At 29.5% G+C, this 20061-nt stretch overlaps 1 protein-coding gene across 1 annotated transcript; it reads right to left on the reverse strand.

Annotated features, from left to right (window-relative positions):
* Positions 1-381: 381 nt before the first annotated feature.
* Positions 382-10685, reverse strand: LOC119667052 (LIM/homeobox protein Lhx1-like). The gene is made up of 3 exons (XM_038076334.1): positions 10640-10685; positions 4617-4812; positions 382-704 (listed from the first exon to the last, which is right to left on the reverse strand). The coding sequence occupies exons 1-3, from the start codon at positions 10683-10685 to the stop codon at positions 413-415; spliced, it is 534 nt and encodes a 177-aa protein (XP_037932262.1). The 3' UTR covers positions 382-412.
* Positions 10686-20061: the final 9376 nt, after the last annotated feature.

A 20061-nucleotide genomic window follows, 5' to 3' on the forward strand; every position in this document is an offset into this window, starting at 1 on the left:
GACCAATCCGTATATTCTCTGCACATTTGCAATAACAAATAGCAACAACAGAGTTGGCATTTAAAGGGAATTTGTTTAGAATTTATTGAGGATTTTTATCTTCACTGATAAAATCACATCAATGCACAGCAATGCTAAATGCCAAACAAAATTTGTATATTCGGTTGGTCATTAGTGCGTTGCTAAATTATGTTGCCTGTTACTGTGTCCAGTAACAGTGTATGATGCACACTGGGTTATTGCCATTGATATTTATTTACGACATACCTATGTACATATGTATCTGAGGCAGGAGCAATGTAAGATTGTAGTATGTATATGAGTATGAAATTGGAAAGCATGGATACTTGTACTTATTGTTATGTTAATATTGAGTGAGTAGTGTTGTTTGGCCAAAAACATTGTTGACAATTTATGGTTTAACTTTTACAGCTTCTGTTCGTTTAAATGTGTTATGGCTGTATTTGGTGTACTTACCACTGAGTGAGTTATGCCCACATGAAGGCGCTTTACCGAGCAGATAATCTTCCTTGCAGATAAATTTATTGTCGTCCAGCACATAAAGTTGTTCACCGGTGCTGAGCTGTTTTCGGCACATACAGCATGTAAAGCAATTTAGGTGGAACACTTTATCACGCGGTTTTCGTACGAGATCGGAGGGTGCAATACCTTGGCCGCAGCCACTACATTTGGTGCCATAACGTCTGAAAGAGATTTAGAAATTTATGAGAAAAACTTACTAACTTTTCTTACCTTAAATAAAAAATTAAAATAGAAATTTGAATAAATTTTGGGAAGGAAAAAGTATCATTAAATCAAAAAATAAAAAAAAAGGATACATAATAACATATATTTGAAATACATATATTTTCAATTATAATTCTCATTTAGTTTCACAAATCTTTGGTATTAAAAGGACACATTTTGTTTATACAGAATGTAGTTTATTTTAATGTGATTTCAATGGAACTTTTGCACTACTGGTATTTTATAATTTTAATGTAATTGAAGGTTTTTAAATGAAATGAAATAGTTGAAGATATTAGTTTCTTTTTTTTTTTGTTTTTTGTTTTGGATATTGTACCTAAAATATTCTTTATATCTTAATATCTTAATATAAGACAATATTAAGATTCTTAATAAATTTGAAATTTTTATAAAATTTAGTCGTGTTCTTATTTGTAATTCTCATTGAGTTTAAGAAAACTCTTGCTTAAATGGAAATGATTTTATTCCTGTATTTGGTATAGACTATTGGTCGTTTATAATTTTAATGTAGTCAAAGGATTTGATCTGGTGTTATGAACCACAATGGCAGCTGGGAATTTTTTAATATTAAATGAATTAATTTTCAAATTAAATAAAGGTTGTTGTTTTAAATAATGTTAAAACAATCTTTCGCAAATGTTCTCCTTAAGATATAACAAATATTCTTTTTTATGTGACAAACACGTTAGTCTTATTTAATTTTAATATAAGAGGATATTGGGCATTGCCTCAATGTAATCAATCATTGTAGTAAAGTGAAATCATGATACTAAAGTTAATAATACTGTTAAAAACTGTTACTAGGAGTTAAGAACGCATCTTAATTGCATTAGAGAGCAATTATTGAAAAAAATTCCATTGAAAGAGTCAATTAGTGCGTATGAGTGTTGTGAGTTTTGTATTCTTTCGTTTGGTTTCAATTTCTTAGTTCCCACAAAAAAACCATAAAGATTGCAATAAAACGGTTAAAGTAAAAGTAGTTTTTAAGGCCTGAATTTGGGTTGTTGGAAAATAAATTATTGAGTTCATGTTTGCAATTAAAATAATCTTTGATTGTTTAATTATCCACTTTAGTGGGTTATATTGAGATTCAAATTGAACTTCATCTTACATCCATTAAATAAATATAATCGCAGTTTTTTCTATAAATTCAAACCGCTATTTCAAATTATACTCTTCCCCTGTTTAGTTGAACGAATGCAGGGCTATTCTATTGGTTTATGAATATATATATATAAAATTTTTTAGGTGAAGTCTTCCGCAAGTCTATGTGAAATGTAACCAAGCCAATTATATTTTTGTGTCATTATCGCTTCAATACATGATAGTTTCCTCATTCTGTATTGTAACCCGACGTTTGGTCAAAATAATCTCCAGTATTTCGTAAAGGCTGTGATTGAGACACTTTTAACGTTGTTTTCGATTTTATACGAGCGTTTACAGTCTTATAAAAATCGATCTTTAACACTGGTGCTCAATAATCCTATGTTTGCGGAGAGGGGTGCTATTTTCATAATGTGTTTCGTATTTGTTTTAAACTAGTAAGCGGATCACTTCCACTTTACAATCACGGTTGCCACTTGAAAATTTTTTTCTGTACCAAAATTGGTTTAAAAAGGTACCATTTCTGTAAAAAAAGGTCCAAAATTTTTCTATTGTCTTTTTATAAGAAAATACAATTTATATAAAATATACAAAAAGTATAAAACAATACAATATCCACAATAAAGTTAGGTCGCCGAAAATGTACCATTTTTTAAACATGAGTACCAGAGTACCAAACGGAAAAAAAAGTACCAATTTTGGTACTAAAGTACCTTAAGTGGCAATCGTGTTTACAATGGTAACTGTTAGTTTGTTATTAGGTTTTATTAAATACGTAACCATTAATTTTAATATAAAATATCTAAATATATACTTGTATTTCAGAAGTATGTCTTCAACAAATAGAGTGTAGTCTTTGGATCTGTGTCTATAGTGTTATATAGTTTAAGTGTTTTATAAGGTTTGTGAATCTGACTACCAAATGTAACAAGGCGATTTACTCTCATCTCTTTTAGCGCTCGCAACTGCCATGAATGATAACTTTTGACACTAGTTTCGCGAGTTTTAATATAGACCTACTCAACAATAGAGTAGGTCCGACCTAACTTTTTGTTTATAAATGGACAGTTTAGTTTTGATGTTAAGTATGCGATTATTTATAATGTGCGGATCTCTGTAGTCTTTGTATAATATCAGATTGTTAGATGCGATTAGTTTTTTTTAAAAAATATCATCTTTTTCGTAGAATCGCTGGTTTATCGTAGAATTGGTTATCAAGTTAAATGGGTTAGTCGTTAAATTTTTCTTATGTAGATTAAATAAAAGTTTTGAAGTTATATTTTTATTGCTTGGTAATCGTTTTAATTGTCATAAACTTCCTGCATTTGAATAATTTCTAAGATGTGCTTTGAAAATAATTAAAATAGTTAATTCTCAACGAATAAGAATCCATAACAAGATATTTATTAAATCAATTAAATGTGATAGTAATTTTAATCATATATCTAATACATTAAAATTTGATTTACGTACTTTTTATACCGTAGTTGCATATTAATTTCCACAACTACATAATCTCTAATATTTATTGAGTAATTGCTAATTCTTAAGCTTGTATTAAATAATGAAAAATAAATTGCAAACGATATTTGCATATCCAGAAAATTGATTGACATTTGCAGAAAAAAGAAAATATTTATCCTCGTTTTTTATGTGCATATTTCTGTGGTACTGCCATTTTTTAATCGACAATCGGAATATCACTCAATCAAAGCCACATCAAATGCAGATGATTTCTTGTATTCAAAGGCAAAAAAATGCAAAAGATATGTGATAAAAAAAAAATAATATCACAGAAATCATTTAATCAAAGCGAAATGCAAATTTAATGAAAAAATGTTCACATTAAAATGATCAAAAAATAAATCCAAAGAAAAAAATATCTGCATACGTTTGATTAGTGTATGTAAATGAAGTTGAACTCAGTTCGACTGCAGCTGAAATGATGGATGCGAAGTACTCACACTAATTCACACCAACTCACACTATCTGAACGAATGACTGGATGAAGTGATGTAGTGATGTAGTGAATCAATGACAAGAATCACTTGATTCGATAGCAATTTGCGCTATAAAAACGCACTTTGTGATTTGCATCAAAGGCGAATGGCAATTGGCAAGTGGCTATTGGCGGGCACCAGCCATTAAATCAGCAGGAGCAACTATTGAAGCTGTTGTGCTGTGATTGCTGTGATTGCAGTGTTTGCAGTGATTGCAGCAGCATTTGGAATCGGTTATGGTTATGTTCAATAGACAAGCAGTGTCAGTGCCTGCCTGTCTGCTGCCAGTTTCGTAGATTTGTCAGTGGTAGTAGTAGTAGTGGTTATTAGAGATCGTAAGTCGGAAAGCAAGCCCAACATAGGCACGTAACATTAGGCACCTCCTGTACAGTCTATAAAAAGGTATCGCAGAAAGTAGAGATACCTTTCGCATGCTTTTGTTGGCACTTCGAACTTGACTGCTGCCGCTGCTACTGTGCTGAATTGGCTTTGGCTTTTAAAGGTGTTTTTCACTATTAATTGATTTTAACATTTCCCTTTTGTTGCCGGTATTGCTTTTAACTAAACATTTTAATTAGAAAAAATATGTGCACCGAAGTATTGCCGAAGCGCTGAAGTGATTCCTATTCAAATTGCTGAGGAATTACTTTTTTTTGTGAAATAAAATACTACCTTTTTCCACTTAATCAATTTCTTAGTAGTTTTTTTGTGTTCATATTTTTTTTTTTTGTCAATTGTACTTACCTAAAAAAATCATTTCTACAATATAATTTAGATTCTCTACTAAAGCATTTATCAGTTAATAATTGAAGGCATTCACAGCAACGCACACATGACGCATGCCATCCTCTCTCCAGGACATTTAATAAAAATTTATCTAAAATTGGTTTATTACAACCCGCACATGGATCTCCAACTCCCACCGGCGGTTCACTGCGTCCTGTAAATAAATAAATTAAGGAAATCAATTAGTAATGAATTAATGACTATTATTAAGTAAATGTTATTAAATTTTTCAAGTTAATAATTTTAGTCAATAAAATTTAATTTATAATATGGAAGATCAATGAATGAATTAGAATGAATTTTTGCTAATGAAAGAGCTACGATAAAAAACTCTCAATTTAGTACATATAATCTAAAATTTATGTATAAAATATCACAAATGATTAACCAAGAAAAAATTTTTGTAGGAAAATGTGGTATTGGCCGGAAAGAATATCCATGCTAGAATATCTATGCTAGTGACAATAAACTTAAATACAAAATATAATTATTTTTAGATATAACTAAATACAGATAAGTAGACACAAAGCTAGTTGCCCACCGGATCAGTGATGGAAATCTTTCCTATTTATATCTAAGATGTAGTTTTACTGAGTTAAAGTCTAACACTGTGGCTGTCGATGTTCTCTACCTATTGCAAAAAAAAAACCCCTTTTTGTTTTAAATACAATATCGGGAAATATAAAGGCAAATATCGGTCAATGATTTCAGTATTATTTTTGTAATAACTGTAAGCATAGGAACCCACACAGAGAAACTGCGCATTCCCCATAATCCTCACTACAGAAGTATGGAAACCCATAGGAAAAATAAACCATAAACCACATTTTCTCTGTGAATACCCGGCTTTGGCGTTCAGAAAATATAAGTTCTTAGGAAGATACTTCTTTGATAGTTCATCAGACTGTTCATCGGTGAAGACGAAAGACCTATTAAATTATCTAAATTCGACGAGATGGATTTAGTCTCTACTCTGGTAATAACACGGTGAAAAATTGCTAATTGAGGTACATGGAAGTTATCTAATGGTCCGCCACTGCAAACAACCAACCAACTGTAGACATGCAAAATCGTAGCAATTGTGTAAAAGAGGTTCGGTTAGTATTTCGGTACATTATCGAACTGTAAAAGTTAAAAAGTTGAAAAGTTTCTTTACTATCTTTCTAATTAAACCATCTAATTTGCACTTAAAATAACAATATAACATATTTTTCATTGTAAGGTGATGAAAATTTGGAAAGTAATGGCACTACAGTGCTATCTACTTAAACTTTTCATGATAAAAGCGCATTTCAAGCATATTCCAAGGCACTTTTTAAGTTCTTGTATAAATTCATAGCTGGTAATTTTATATTCCCATACCATTTAACCTCTTCAACCATCAATGAACTTAAATAAATGTGCTTCAAGCAAATCATTTAACACTTTTCTGATTGCATAATCTCAAACATATTTATATACATTATTTTTATTTTTTTGGTTTTTTGTTTTGCAGTAACAAATTAGCACCTTAACTCATTAAGTTTGCACAATTCACATAATTACATACACAAAAAACAGCAAAATGAGCAATTCACACCAAACATCATCATTAGCAGTCAAACATAGGCACTAACGTATAATCAAGCCACAGCAGCACACCTCCAACACACACACACACATACATACATGTACCCTCTAATTAAAGGGTACGTTCAGTTTAAGCTGTTGGTTCGCATACGCAAATTTCAACTTTTAAACATTTAACTTTGAAGCATTTAAGCTACGAATTCAAAGGATTTCTCTAAGCTAAACAAGAGAAATCCGTACGGACAGACAGATAATTAGGGGCAATGTGGGTTTTGCATTGGACAGTTGAGCAGTTGGGTAGTTGGGCAGTTGGACAGTTGGACAGACAGTTTGCCGCAGAGACGTAAGTACGACGACACCTTAACTGAAATATTACTATTTTGTTTGTATGTTTTTTCGAATATATAAATATTTAATTGCGTTTGTGTTTGGCCAGTATGGTTTTATTTGAAGTGTTAAATGTGTAATTTCTTAAAATGTTCTGTGTGTGTGTGTGTGCACAGTAGTTTCACACGCCTCAAATTGTAGCACGCCCCTCTCGTGCGCATTTACACCTTTAATACACATTATTTTCTTATATTACGCTTATATGGTTGTTGGTGTTTTTTATTTTTTTTTAATTTTGATTTTTGTGCTTAAACAATGTAAACACAAATGAATAAGTTCTGAATTGTGCCCTCAAACCATATAAAAATAATGCTTCAGATAACATTTAACAGCCCCAAACTCATTCAGCGATATATTGTGCTCCAATCAAACTGCTAAGTAGTGGGAGAGGTGGTAAAAGCACACCCCAAAAGTGCAACCGTATAATAATACGGTTTCTGTTTGAAAACCCCCGAGGGTAGTTGCGTTGAGTTGCGTTCACCTATTTTTGCTTGCTCCAGCACTGTATGCTTGCTCCATTGTATGGAAGTATAATGTATGTGTACGGTGGTGTGGAGTAAGGAATTGTGGTGGAGCAGCTGAAATTTTGTGCCAAATAAATTTGTATCTTGGCAGCGGTAGCTTGGCTGAAAACCGAACAAAATCAACACTGCACACCTTTGTTGAGTGATGTTTTAACAGGAGAGTTGAAAGTCGAAAATAAAATGTACAGAAGATACAAAAATACTCGTATAAACATGAAAACTAAAAAAAAACTAAAGAAAAAAAAACTAAGAAAAAAAAAAGCGAAAGATACTTTACTTAGACTGCCTTCGAGCTAAAAATGAAGAAGATACTTTCGTAAAAATTAACTGCAAAACCAACAAAGGCAACAACAACAACAACAACAGCAGCTACTACTACAATAGCAATAACAACAAAAATGGCTAAACAATTTTCTAACCAAGCGGAAGGTATAGTGTGATAGAGAGGGAAAGACGTAGAGAGGAAAGGAAAAGGGAACCAGAAAATAATGACTGCAAAAGTTGAAAACTTTTCGAAAGTACGAGTAGCAAAAGACGTTGCAAAATTTATTTTCATTCAAAAAGTTTTATACTTTTCGGTACATTTTATTTCACTGAAATATACCATATATATTTTTTTCTTTTTAATACTTCAGTACCTTTTTGGTTTTTATTTTGCCATTTTTTCTTTTTTTTGAAATTTATTTCAAGCGAGTTTTGTGGTCTTAAGCAAATTGAAGCGTAAAGTATTAAAATCAACCGAAGTGAAGTAATGAAAAAAGTCCGTAAAAAATCTGTGAAAAATTCACGTTGTAGGCTCCAACAAAATAATTTTGTGCTTAACTTTTTAAATATTCAATGAGCCTGAAAAGGAGCAAGTCAGCGTAGATCAGCGCAACCCCAAGCCCACGACGACCTATTAAATTTGCGCGCACATATCTGAAACGTATCTGAAAATGTATCTCAGCAGTGAGTGTAGATATGAGTATGTGAGTTTGTTTTAAAGTCACACAGCCGCCAGCCAAAAGCAATTAGTTGCCTTTGTGCCGCATAAAATTAGGCTAAATTCAAAGCCTTTAAAACACAACAACAACAACAACAAGAACAGTTTCAATATTTCAAAAAAAAAAATAATATACATATATACAAGTTTTATATACACAAACTCATTTCTGATAAATGCCAAAATTGACGGATGTTATCAATCAAAATTATTTCAAGGTAGCCTCTACCAACGAAAGTGAAACAGACATTAGACTTTGTTGTGACTCAATGAATGCACAACAAAGCAGCATTTATAGTCAAAATATTGTTGCATTAAAAATGTTTGAGTTATGTAGAAGAAATGCATAAATTTTACTTTGAAAAGTCATTAGTGAAACCGGGTTTCCATGCACAATCAGAAGCCAAGAAGCCAAACGTCCATTTACACGACTTTATTTAAATTTAATTACTGCCTGGCAATTTTGTTGCGCTCGGCAACCGCGAAACGTCTGGGAAGGAAGGCCTTTAAGTGTTTGTCGACAACATTTTTAAGTCGTTGTTGACTACAATTTTGTCACCGCTTTTTGTAATTTTTTTTATTTTTTTGTTTATCTCTTAAAACTTTGACATTCTCGAAATATGTTGAATCCCCGCAGCAGCCGCTCACAGCACATGCAACAGTGTGACAGCACCAAAACGGCAGCCGTGGCAACTGTCAAATGCATTTAATTATTGCAATTTATTACGAATTTATGTTATGAAGTGATAAAGTTGTGTTTAAATGCTGCCAAGTCGGGGAAAACAGGTCAGAATTGTAAAATATCAAAATGCAATGCAAGTTCGATATTAAATTTATTAAACAGACAGACAGACGAACAGACAGACAGACATGTTGTTATTAGCGATTACAGAAAGTATAAGCTTGCTTAAGTACGAGTTTATTACCCAAAGCCTTGATATATATTATGGAAGGACATAATTATAGTCAAATATATAGATATATATCAAAATGAAAAGGTAAAAATAGATAGTTGGGGATATACATTGCACAAACTTCTTGTTATGGTCAGGTCTTTAGCATTTAGGACCATGACATGCTCACAATCACATGGTAGTATTCAACAATCAAACGGTTTTACTTACATTCTGATCATAACCATAGAACTCTGTTATGCAGACAGTCAAATCACAATTGCAAACACAGTTTCACACATTTACTAATACACTCATACTTTTCGATTATGTCTAAATTGTCTAAATTCAAAAGTTAATATTCCTTAAGTGTATACGATCATAAACTTCTTGATACGGTCACGTCTTTAGCACTTATGATCATGTTATGCAGACAATCATTTGATGAATAGTGAAACGGTTTCACTCACATTCTGCTCATAATCATGGAACTGTGTTATGCAGACGGTCAAATCACAATTGTTGTCACAGTTTTATATATTTCTTAATACACTTATCGGCGAAAACTGGACCAAATAACCATTAAGAGAGTTTTAAGAGAGGATGTATCAAAACTTTCAAATCAAGTTTCGTTAAGTTCGTTTCGAGTCATCAAAGGTCTCTGTGGCTTGATATGTCATTATGTCCAACAATTCTTTTTCTATTGACCAATTGACCTTTCCAATTCCACCAAACACCATATACTTTTTATATACCTAATATTTATTAATTGTGCTAGCAATTGAATAATTTTATTAACTGGACAATTGTATAAAATGTATCATCCAACTTCATTGCGATGATAAAAAAAAATTATGTTTATTATATAAAAAATGATTGACAAATTACTTAGAATCTAATAATTAAAAGGAAATAGAATTTATTATTCAATTTTAACGAATTCGAAACTAAACTCCCATGCAATTCAAATAATCTTTTCTTCAATTTAACATTTTTTTTAAAAGCTAAAACTGTCTATCATCACTCTCAACTCCTGAACCCAAATGTCAGCACTTTACTAGAATCCTTATAAGCTCAACATTATCAGATGGAAATATCAGTGTCTTGCTTCATTGGTGAAATTGAACTTTCCGGCTTACTTAGAACTTAGCATCCATGCGCTCTTGCATTATTACATAATTAATGCTTTTTGCTACCAATGAAGAATGAAGAATAAAAAGAACTCAAAGAGATCGATGGAAGAAAAGCGGCTTAACAGTCGGCATGTAACGCTTCTCTCACTTCAGATGAATGGAGGTAGAAAAATCTGTAGTTTTTTTTTTTCAAAAAAAGTAACAAGTAAGTTACATACATAGCATGGCTTAATGTTTAATGTTTAATGGTTGGTGTGCTGGGTGAAGAGTTGGGTTGATATCAGAGATCAGTAGTGGCATATTGGCATGAAACATTCAAACGCATAACTTATAATTCTGGAAAAACACGTTGCATAATGTATTTCCTTTATTGCTTCAATTTTGTTCTTTATTTTGTAATCCTTAATTTCAAGTGAACAGTGAACAGTGAACAGAATTACTGCTTTCCATAGCTGGGTTGTAACAATTTTCCAAAGCTACAGATTGTACTTACTCAACAATCTGCAGTTCATGATCTTTGCTGCCAGTGCAGGATACATTTTCTTGACTATCTTCACGGTTGAGGTATTCGCTTCCTAGATTGCAACAATAAGCGGTTTTCTGTTTTTGTCTACTCACATTGTGTTCTTAAATCACACATTTGCTCTAGCAACTTTTAACGGATGCTACGGTTTGTTCGGATTGTTGGGATTGTTCAAATGGATACTGCACTAGCTGCTGCTGCTGGTGCTTCTACACGATCCCATTGACCACAGCACGTACAAGGTGTTTCCTTGTCTTTTTTTTACTTATTGAGTTTTGTAAAATGTTTTTACGATATATTTTTTGATTTACTTTTTCATTTTTTAAATAAAAAATTATATTTGTGGCTTTGGTAGCTACCAAAGTACCAAGAGAGCGTACATGTTGTGGCCGCCACACTTCAAATATTCATTGCGCATTCATTGGCATGGCCATTGGAACCGTCAAGCTATACTATGGCTATACTTTGTTATCATTTTTATTTTTATTTTGTATTTTTTGCTGATTTCCTTGGTTTTTTGTTTTGACTTAATGTTTTTAAAATGCACAGCAGCATCAGCAGCAGCTTCTTATGTTCCGTATCTTGCGAATAAGTAATCCACCCATTTTAAGTTCAGCTGAAATGTTACCCAATCAATGTAACAAAGAAAAAAGGAGCAGTAAGCAAGAAAATTTCCAAAAAAGAAAAGAAAAAACCATTCGCTACATAAAGGAATTCAGTTGGCTTGTATATGAGTATGTCTGCTCCTTTGTGCTCATCTGTCCAACATCAGCAAAATCATCTTTCACAGTAGATACTTCGGTCTTGGTTCATATCGGTTTGAGACGACGTCAGTGAAACGTGACTAAAATGTTAAAGCTGGCATCATCAGCATTTCAATCATGAGGGAAAATCTGTTTTCCATACACAAACACGAATACGAATTCAGTATCTTATATGTTTCACAAACACACACACACACACTGACATACACCTATACACAGGCATGCTTATGTATACGCAATACGTGAATGCTTTTCATGCGCATTCATGATGCTCTAGCTCTGCGGAATTACTAATTTCTTTTGTGTTCTGAATTTTTATTAAACTTGAGTAGGAAAAATTATTTAACTTTCCTGAAGAATAACTATAACTATATAGTTTATTTCTCTATATCAATATAATGGCTATATTATTCGCATTTTTTAGTTATTACTAGAAATCTAAGCTATAATTATGGTATGTGACTCCTTAAGTTAAGCTGTAAAATCAGGCACAGAGAAACTTTTGTTATTTCCACAAATTTGAACGTTTCCATAAGCTCTATAACTTTTGAATTTTCCTAAAGTTTCAAAAGTCTTGACTCTTCCAAAAGTTGGAACGATTATAAAAGTTCCAAGAGTTTCGATGTTTCCGAAAGTCTCGCCGAAGAAGGGTCTCAATTTTAATTAATTAAATTTAAGTCATTCTATAGATCTGCGGGGGAACATATTGTCGTACAACTCAGGTTTTTATGAGAAAAACCAATTTAAGAGCTACTGAATGAGTTCCAAAGACTAAAGATGGAATGAAGAACACGTCAAAACCTCTAAGGCATTATTCTTACTCTAAACAAAAAAAAACATTAATATTTTCATAGAGAGGTTGCAGTACCATCTTCACAAAATTGGCTTTCTACAGATTAATATCTAACGCTGGAATAAATGTTAAAACATTTAAGTACATTATGGAGCATTCATGGAGCTGGAGCATTCGGGAAAATACATGGTCTCATATATATTGATAACGAGTATAAAATATAGTATAAAGACATATCTCTGAAGTGCAATATTTTCTGTAGATCTTAAAGTGCAAATAATAATAAAACAAGTAAATAAAAAATAATTAATAATAATAATAAATAATAACAAATCTGAACAACTCATGAACAAAAGAATTAGACGCTTAATTCTAATCAATATCAAAGTCCCCTCACTTTCTCAATGTGACACCAACAGACCCATTGACAAAATAGAGTAGCCGGTGATAATTGACATTAACTTCAATAAAAATTATAACAACACTCATTAAAAAAATAATTAAAATTAATTTTAAAAGATTTACTGAATTTTATTAGTATAAATCAATTTATATTGAATAATTTTAATGATATAAAAATGCAATTAAAAAAACTTTAAGAAAATCAAGGACAATTATTACTTCGATTGTGTTATTGTCTGCAAGGAGAGCGTATGAAGCAGAACCTTCTTATAATTAAAATAATGGCGTATGTAATGCTATATAAATAATAATGATGTTATAACTTAATTTATTGTATAAACAATAAAAGAAGTGCTGAATTAAAGTATACTGAATTTATATTATAGAAAAATAATTATCTGTATAATTTAGTGAAGGCTGTTATTTAATAGATCAAAGTGGAATGAAGCTAATCATATTAAATGACATCATTATTTACAAATGGCAATGCTACTAATGTTGGATTAACAGCGAGACTCGGGATTATAAGCTAACAGAACTGTTTGCTGTTTTAAACGAGAAAATTCTACCAAAAAAATTCTTTCAAATTCTTTCAGAAACCACACCAAATCTAAATGTTTGGTGTGAATTTTAAAAAATTGAGACTCTTCGTTTGCGAAATAAATTTAATGTTTTTGCACTTCCGTTAAAAGATTTGTAAAAGACAAACAAAAGCAGAAAAAAGCTTAAGAAAACACAAAATGGCGCACAAAAATTCATTCATGTCTAGTCAAACTGAGCAACGTAAGATGTCTTAACGTAAAATGTAGCAACGTAAGACACTTTAACGTAAGCTACAATCCTCTTGCACTTGTTAGAAAAAGATTTTGACCGTTCGACTATGAACTATATTAGGCTACAGTTCATAGTAGAGTTAAATTTAATTTTTTTTTTATTTTAATATTGCATTCATTATTTTTATTAATTTTTATAATATATAATTTTGATCGTGGATTTTGTTTTTTGTTATGTTTTTTCAATTTTTAATTAGTTTTAAATTTATTTTTAAACATATTTTTAGTGATTTTATATTATACCGTTTTTTTGTTTATTTTTATATTAATATTTATAAATATTAAAAAAATTTGTTTATTTTTTATTTTATGCTATGTTATATTTATTAACAAGAATGCATTTATGTTTTACATTTAATTTAAATGTATGTTTAATATTATTTTTAATTAATTTTAAATTTGATTTTAATTATATTATTAGTAAATTTATAATAAAATTATACTGCTATTTATTCTATTATTTATATTAATATTTACAATGATTAAATACATTTTTTTAATTTGTTTTATTACATATTGTCAGTAATTTTAATATAAATTAAACAATTTACTGTTTTATTAACTTTTATTAATATTTATAATATTAATTTTTATAATCTCTTTTATATTAATATTAATTATTTTGATATAGATATGTGAATGCATATATTTAAATGTATGAGAATTTGTTTACGCACTAAAAGAAATTTTATTTTATTGAGATAATAAAATTTATTTTTTTTTTATTATATTTAATGCATAAAATTATTTGAAATATGCGTATACCTAACAGCATAAATAAAAATAAATATTCTGGAATTCTTGTTTATATATGCTAGAACATTTTTTTAAAATTTTTTTTTTTTTTTACTATTGCAAGAAGCTACTAGCAAAGTTTTTTCTTTTTTGCATTTCCTTTTCTTTATATTTGCGTGTAGTTATGTGCTATTTTATATGCACGAGATAAGCATTGCGCTGCGTACGAATATAACAAAAAAGTACACAGTGTGCACAGTAAACGACTGCAATATCAACAACAACAATAATAACAACAACAAACAGCAACTATTGTAAGATAAGAAAAAGAGGCGGAATTTTATCCAAGAAACTGCCAAGACAGTATAAATAACAAAAACAAAAACAACAACAATAATACCAGCAGCAGGAAAAATAAACAAAAGCAACAAAGGCGTATAAATTTTCATGGCTGCTTTTTTTTTGTTTTGTTCTTTAAGTGCTCTTAAGCTTAATATAGACTGCGTCACTACACTCCTTAAAGTACCACAACTAAATTTAATCTTGTTCTAGCAAGCGAAACACAAACGCAACTGTTGTTGTAGTAGCGTATGGAAGTAATAACAACATAAAATGCATACGACAATTGACTACAAAAACAAAAACAAAAAACAAAAAATGTGAAAAGAAAAAAGAAGTTATGCTGAAAAAAATAAATATTTTAAAACTAGGAAGAAGGCAGCCATTTTTATAAATTTTTTTAATATGGCAATGGCGCATTGCAATGTGGTGACTATTTGCAAACTTTTGACAAATAAAGCATAATATCGCCAACATAAATAAATAAAAGATGAAATTGGGTAATAAAATAGAAAAATAAAATTATAATTTAACAGAAAAATTGAAAGAAATATAACAAAAAAGAAATAAAATTTAGTAAAATATCGTTGGAGCGACAAAGTCCACTTGTCAATGAACTTTTTATAAATGTTTCATATTAAAAAACTTAAAAGAAATTTAACAAAAATTAAAAGAAAAACAATTAAATAATATATCTTTGAAGTCACAAAATATCAATGAACTTTTTATAAATGTTTGATAATGAAAAACTTAAAAGAAATTTAATAAAATAAAAAACAAAACATTTAAATAAAATATCTTTAAAGCCACAAAATACACTTGTCAATGAATTTACTATAAATATTTAAAATATAAAATTTCATTCATTAAATTTATTTATACGTGTATATAAATAAATATTTAATGCAAAAACAAAAAAAGTTTTTAATATATATTAACAATATTAGCAAATAAAACAACTCAGGTCTTATTAATTAAAAGTTTTTTCTTTTTATAAAATTTAAATATGTAAATAAATTTGAAATAATTATGAAATTTAATTTTTTCTATATGTATGTTATATATGTTAATTTCAAACACACATAAACGTTTTTAATATATATATCTTGTCTTTGAAATATATATTCGAATGCTATAAATTTAACTTATAAAATTCTGTCGTTAATGAAGTGATAAAAATGTTAAATTTATGCACTTTTAGCAATGCCGAAAATATTTTAATAAGCGGCTCACACAAAATTAAGTAGTTGCCATATCGAATTTGTCAAAAGCTCTTTTTTTACGGTACGTAAATAAAATTTGGTGCGGTTGATTTGACATTTATTGAATTGGTCCAAAGAAAAAAGTGTTTAATATAAGAATATATATAATAATAGCATAAAATCTGAAAACTTAACACCTTTTATATTAATTAAATGAATTTGTTAGTATAACTAGGTCTAAAAAGAAAATTCAACAGTTTGAATTGCCACATAAGCGTTAAAATTAATACCTGATGAAAAATATACTGATTTTTATATTTATATATGGTAGAAAAGTTAATTTTCATATTAAATTACTCATTTTGTATAATATATATTATTTGAAATGTAGATGTGATAACCTACTTAATATAATTCATTTGTTTGTAATAGAATTAAGAACGTTTAATTTTAGTAGGAACAATAGCGAAGTATTGGAGTTGATTAATTATAGGTTTAAGTATTAATTATTAATTAAGTTTTAACTAAATTTATTCAAGAACTATCATAAGAGTTTGTTTAAATAGTTTCAATAATTTAAGTTTATTATTTTCTCATGCTAAAGTTAATCTATTAACAAAAGTTTTTTTTCATCCCAAAAGAAGAAAATGTTACTCTTTTTTGGCTGATTTCTGAATATGAATTTGCTAGGGTGTCGAAGTCTTTTTGTGGATTATAAACTAGCTTTCGATAGTCCCATAAGAGATTGCGTTTACGCCGCAATGTCTGAGGTCATTATCCATGCAAAGTTAATACAATTCTGCAGAATGATGTCAAGCAGTAGTCGTAGTTTCTATCGCATCCAAATGAATCATGAGCTGTTAGGCATTGATGTGATTCAGCGAATTAACAGCCAGCGGTTTCGCTGACTTGGCCATCTCGTGTGAATGAATTACGTTGCTCCAGCCAAAAATGATTTTAAAGTCATGGTTTGACAAAGAAGGCATTTTGTATCTCTAGTGAAGAGATTAAGTTGAAGTACCACTAACTGCACTAGATATATGACACTGGAAACACGCTCACGCAATAGTTGCACCTAGAGAAAAGTGCTTCGTAGGTCAAAACCTGGTTATGGATTGTTATAGTCATTTAGTTAAGTAAGTAATTATTTTAATAAGTAAAAAGTAATGATTTTATACTTTATATTCAGTGTTATAATATTTATTAAAAAAAAAATTTGAACAGAAGATTGTAACTTTGATTTTGCAATCAATAAAATTCAGAAGAAGAGGGCACTTAAAAGTTTATATCAGTAATTATGCCACCAAAAACTAGTGGAACACCATTGATAGCGAAATTACCATAATCTCGCCCACATAAGGGAGTAAAGGATTTTCTATAACCAACTCCAGAATAAAACAAAAGGAAAGGAATAAAATTAAATTTTCACGTGATGTCATGTGAGACTTTACCAATAACACGAAATCTTTATAGCGCCATCTTGTGTACTATAATTTCTGATGCTTACATATACGTATTCAAATATTCTATATGATTTTTTGTATAATAATTATGATGTGTAGTAAAAATCTATAAATCTATTGAAACTATTTTTATGTCACTATTTTCATGTCAATAGGTTTTTGGCACATATTTCACAACTTCAGCTTTAACTAAATGCATATTGCATAGAGGTTTTCAAGAAGGAGTGTACTAAAACAACAAATATTCTTTTTATATTATTTTAATTAATTGAATTTTTGGCTGACCATACAGTTGTTTCTAGTATTGCCAAATACCCATCATCAGTGATCTTGGAATTATTTCTTGTACTTAATTATTCGTATATAATCCAGGAATCAAACTTGTGCCCTGTCACATAAATTTAAATGTAATTAAATCAAATTCAAAATAACAAATTTTATTGGATTTTTTTTGAACAATTTTATTAAAATATAATATTTTTCTTGTTTTAATATTTAACTTTTTTAAGAAAATATTTTAATTTGAAATTGAAATTTAATAAATTGAAAATTCAATTTAACATTTAAATCGCCTTTGTTTACAAATTGTTTAAATGACAGCAATAAAATTACAAAACACTTCGAGAAATAGAGAAATATATGGAAAAAACAACAAAAAAATAGCAACAAAGCATATAAATAATTAAATAATTTTAAGATTTTAAATATATAATAAAGGCTTTTGGCAGCCTACTCTATTTAATTGATTTGGAATAATAATAATAATACGAAAAACCAATTAAAGTCAAATCACAAACACTTACAACGTATAGAACGTATTGAGCTAGCAAAACATATTGAAGTGAATTGCTCGTTCGGATGAGAATGAAACTGAAAATCAATGTAAATTCAATTGATTTAAGTTAAGTTGAGTAGAGCTGAGTAAACTCGAATCGAATGAAACGAATGAAGTTGAATTCAATTGAAATGAAATGAAAATCTATTCAAGATTGTTACAACAACAATACAATATTGTAATGAACACACACAAACATACATACATACGCATATATACACTGATGCATACACTACAAACGCTACACACTGCAAATATCAGCTTTTATAAATTATTAAAGCAGTAGAAACTATAAACTTTTAATCGCATTAAGTGGTTTTAATTTTGTTGTTACTGCTACTGTAAAATACCATAATAAAACAATATAGCAAACGTAATGTAAGTAAGAACTTAAATTTAAAATAAACAAAAAATACTACAATTTAAGTTTATTAATACAAATAATTTAATTGTAATAAAAATTATATTAAAAAAAATTTTTTGTTACATTAAAAAAGAGAACCACATTATATTATACTACAGTACGTATAAAAATACATAAAGCCAAAAGTGTCAATGCAGAAACGATAAATGCAACAAGAACAATAACAATAACAAAATATATATAAGAAGAAATAGTATGACATAAAAGGACACAATAACAAATTTTATATGAGTCTGGCTGGTTATAAAGCTTTTTGCATAGTCACACAATATTTTTTGCAAGTAAAGTGTGGGCGGGAGTTTAATATCGTACATTGCACATATAAGTGTGCTTATGTATGCGTATATGCCCACCCAAATGGAAATGCGTGCGCCAACAGCAATGCAAACAATGGAGACACATACAAAGAGTACAGTGCACAAAGCACAGTACAAACAGGCAAAGACACCACTGCACGTCAGCAGTTACGCATACACAATCAAACGAACAGAAGACAAATACACTGACAGTGGGGCACTGCACTGCACTGAAAAAGTATGCTTGACAATGCAAAAACTGCTGAATATGACATGCCTGTTTGCTTGTTTGATCGTCTCATAAAGCTAAAAGTTTATATGCAAATGAGAATGTTTTGAAAAAAAATTACAATAACTATTAAATTAGTAGCACTAAAAAATTGTTAACACAAATATACAATATACAATATACAATATAATGAAAAAAATTTATATTTTGCAAGAATTTATTATTAGTTGTAAATTGTCTATTTTATGTTTTGTTATACTTTGTTTACTGCATATGACATTGCAATTATTTAAACAAATGCAACGAGATTGTGACTGACTCAATAAAGTATGAAAAAAATGTTTTTGACTTAAAAAGTAATTGCTTTATGAAATATTTTATAAATGAGAATTATAAATGAATACTATACAATAAATCTGTGGAATTTATAAAGATATCGTAACTATTGCTTTTAATCTTTCCGCTAATGAACCCGCCTTCAAATTATTTTATTATTCTGAAGCATGAAATATTGGTATAAATTAAGAAAATTTAAATGAAAGTGATGTTAATTTAAAACAAAAAAATATTTGAGAACACTAACTTAAGTTTAATATGTTGGAGAAAAGAATTGCATTAAAAAGTAGACTTTGGAACACCTGTTATGTTCTAGTAATGGAGTTTTAAATACTTCTTAGATTCACAAAAAAAAAAAATAAATATCTTACATGATGCCTACTAAAAATCTAAATAAGAGGGATTGCTCTACCTGTTAATGCTATGAATCTTAATATAACTTATATGGTTGGTTGCAGTGGCTGGCCATTAGATAACTTCCATATACCTCAATTAGGGATTTTTCGCCGTTTTGCTACCACATTCCTCGCAAGAACCCTAGTATAGAAGAGTACAGACTAAATCCATACCGCCGAATTAAAATAATTTATTAGGTTTTTTGTCATCACCGATGAACAATCTGATAGACTATCAAAAAAGTATCTTTCTAAGAAACTGTTTGTTCTGGACGCCAAAGCCTGGCATTCACAGAGAAAATGTGTAATGGTTTCTTTTTCCTGTGAGTTTCCACAACTTCTACAG

Source organism: Teleopsis dalmanni, chromosome 1, assembly GCF_002237135.1.
Source record: "Teleopsis dalmanni isolate 2A chromosome 1, ASM223713v2, whole genome shotgun sequence".
NCBI classification, from domain to species: Eukaryota; Metazoa; Arthropoda; class Insecta; order Diptera; family Diopsidae; genus Teleopsis; species Teleopsis dalmanni.

Bases quoted from the DNA above. Each gene is read 5' to 3' on its own strand.
- LOC119667052 (XM_038076334.1), bottom strand. From the start codon at position 10,685: ATGTATCCTGCACTGGCAGCAAAGATCATGAACTGCAGATTGTTGA. The intron at 4,813-10,639 runs GTAAGTACAATC...ATTTATTTACAG, and splicing joins CATGAACTGCAGATTGTTGA to GACGCAGTGAACCGCCGGTG. The intron at 705-4,616 runs GTAAGTACAATT...AATCTCTTTCAG, and splicing joins TGTAGAAATGATTTTTTTAG to ACGTTATGGCACCAAATGTA.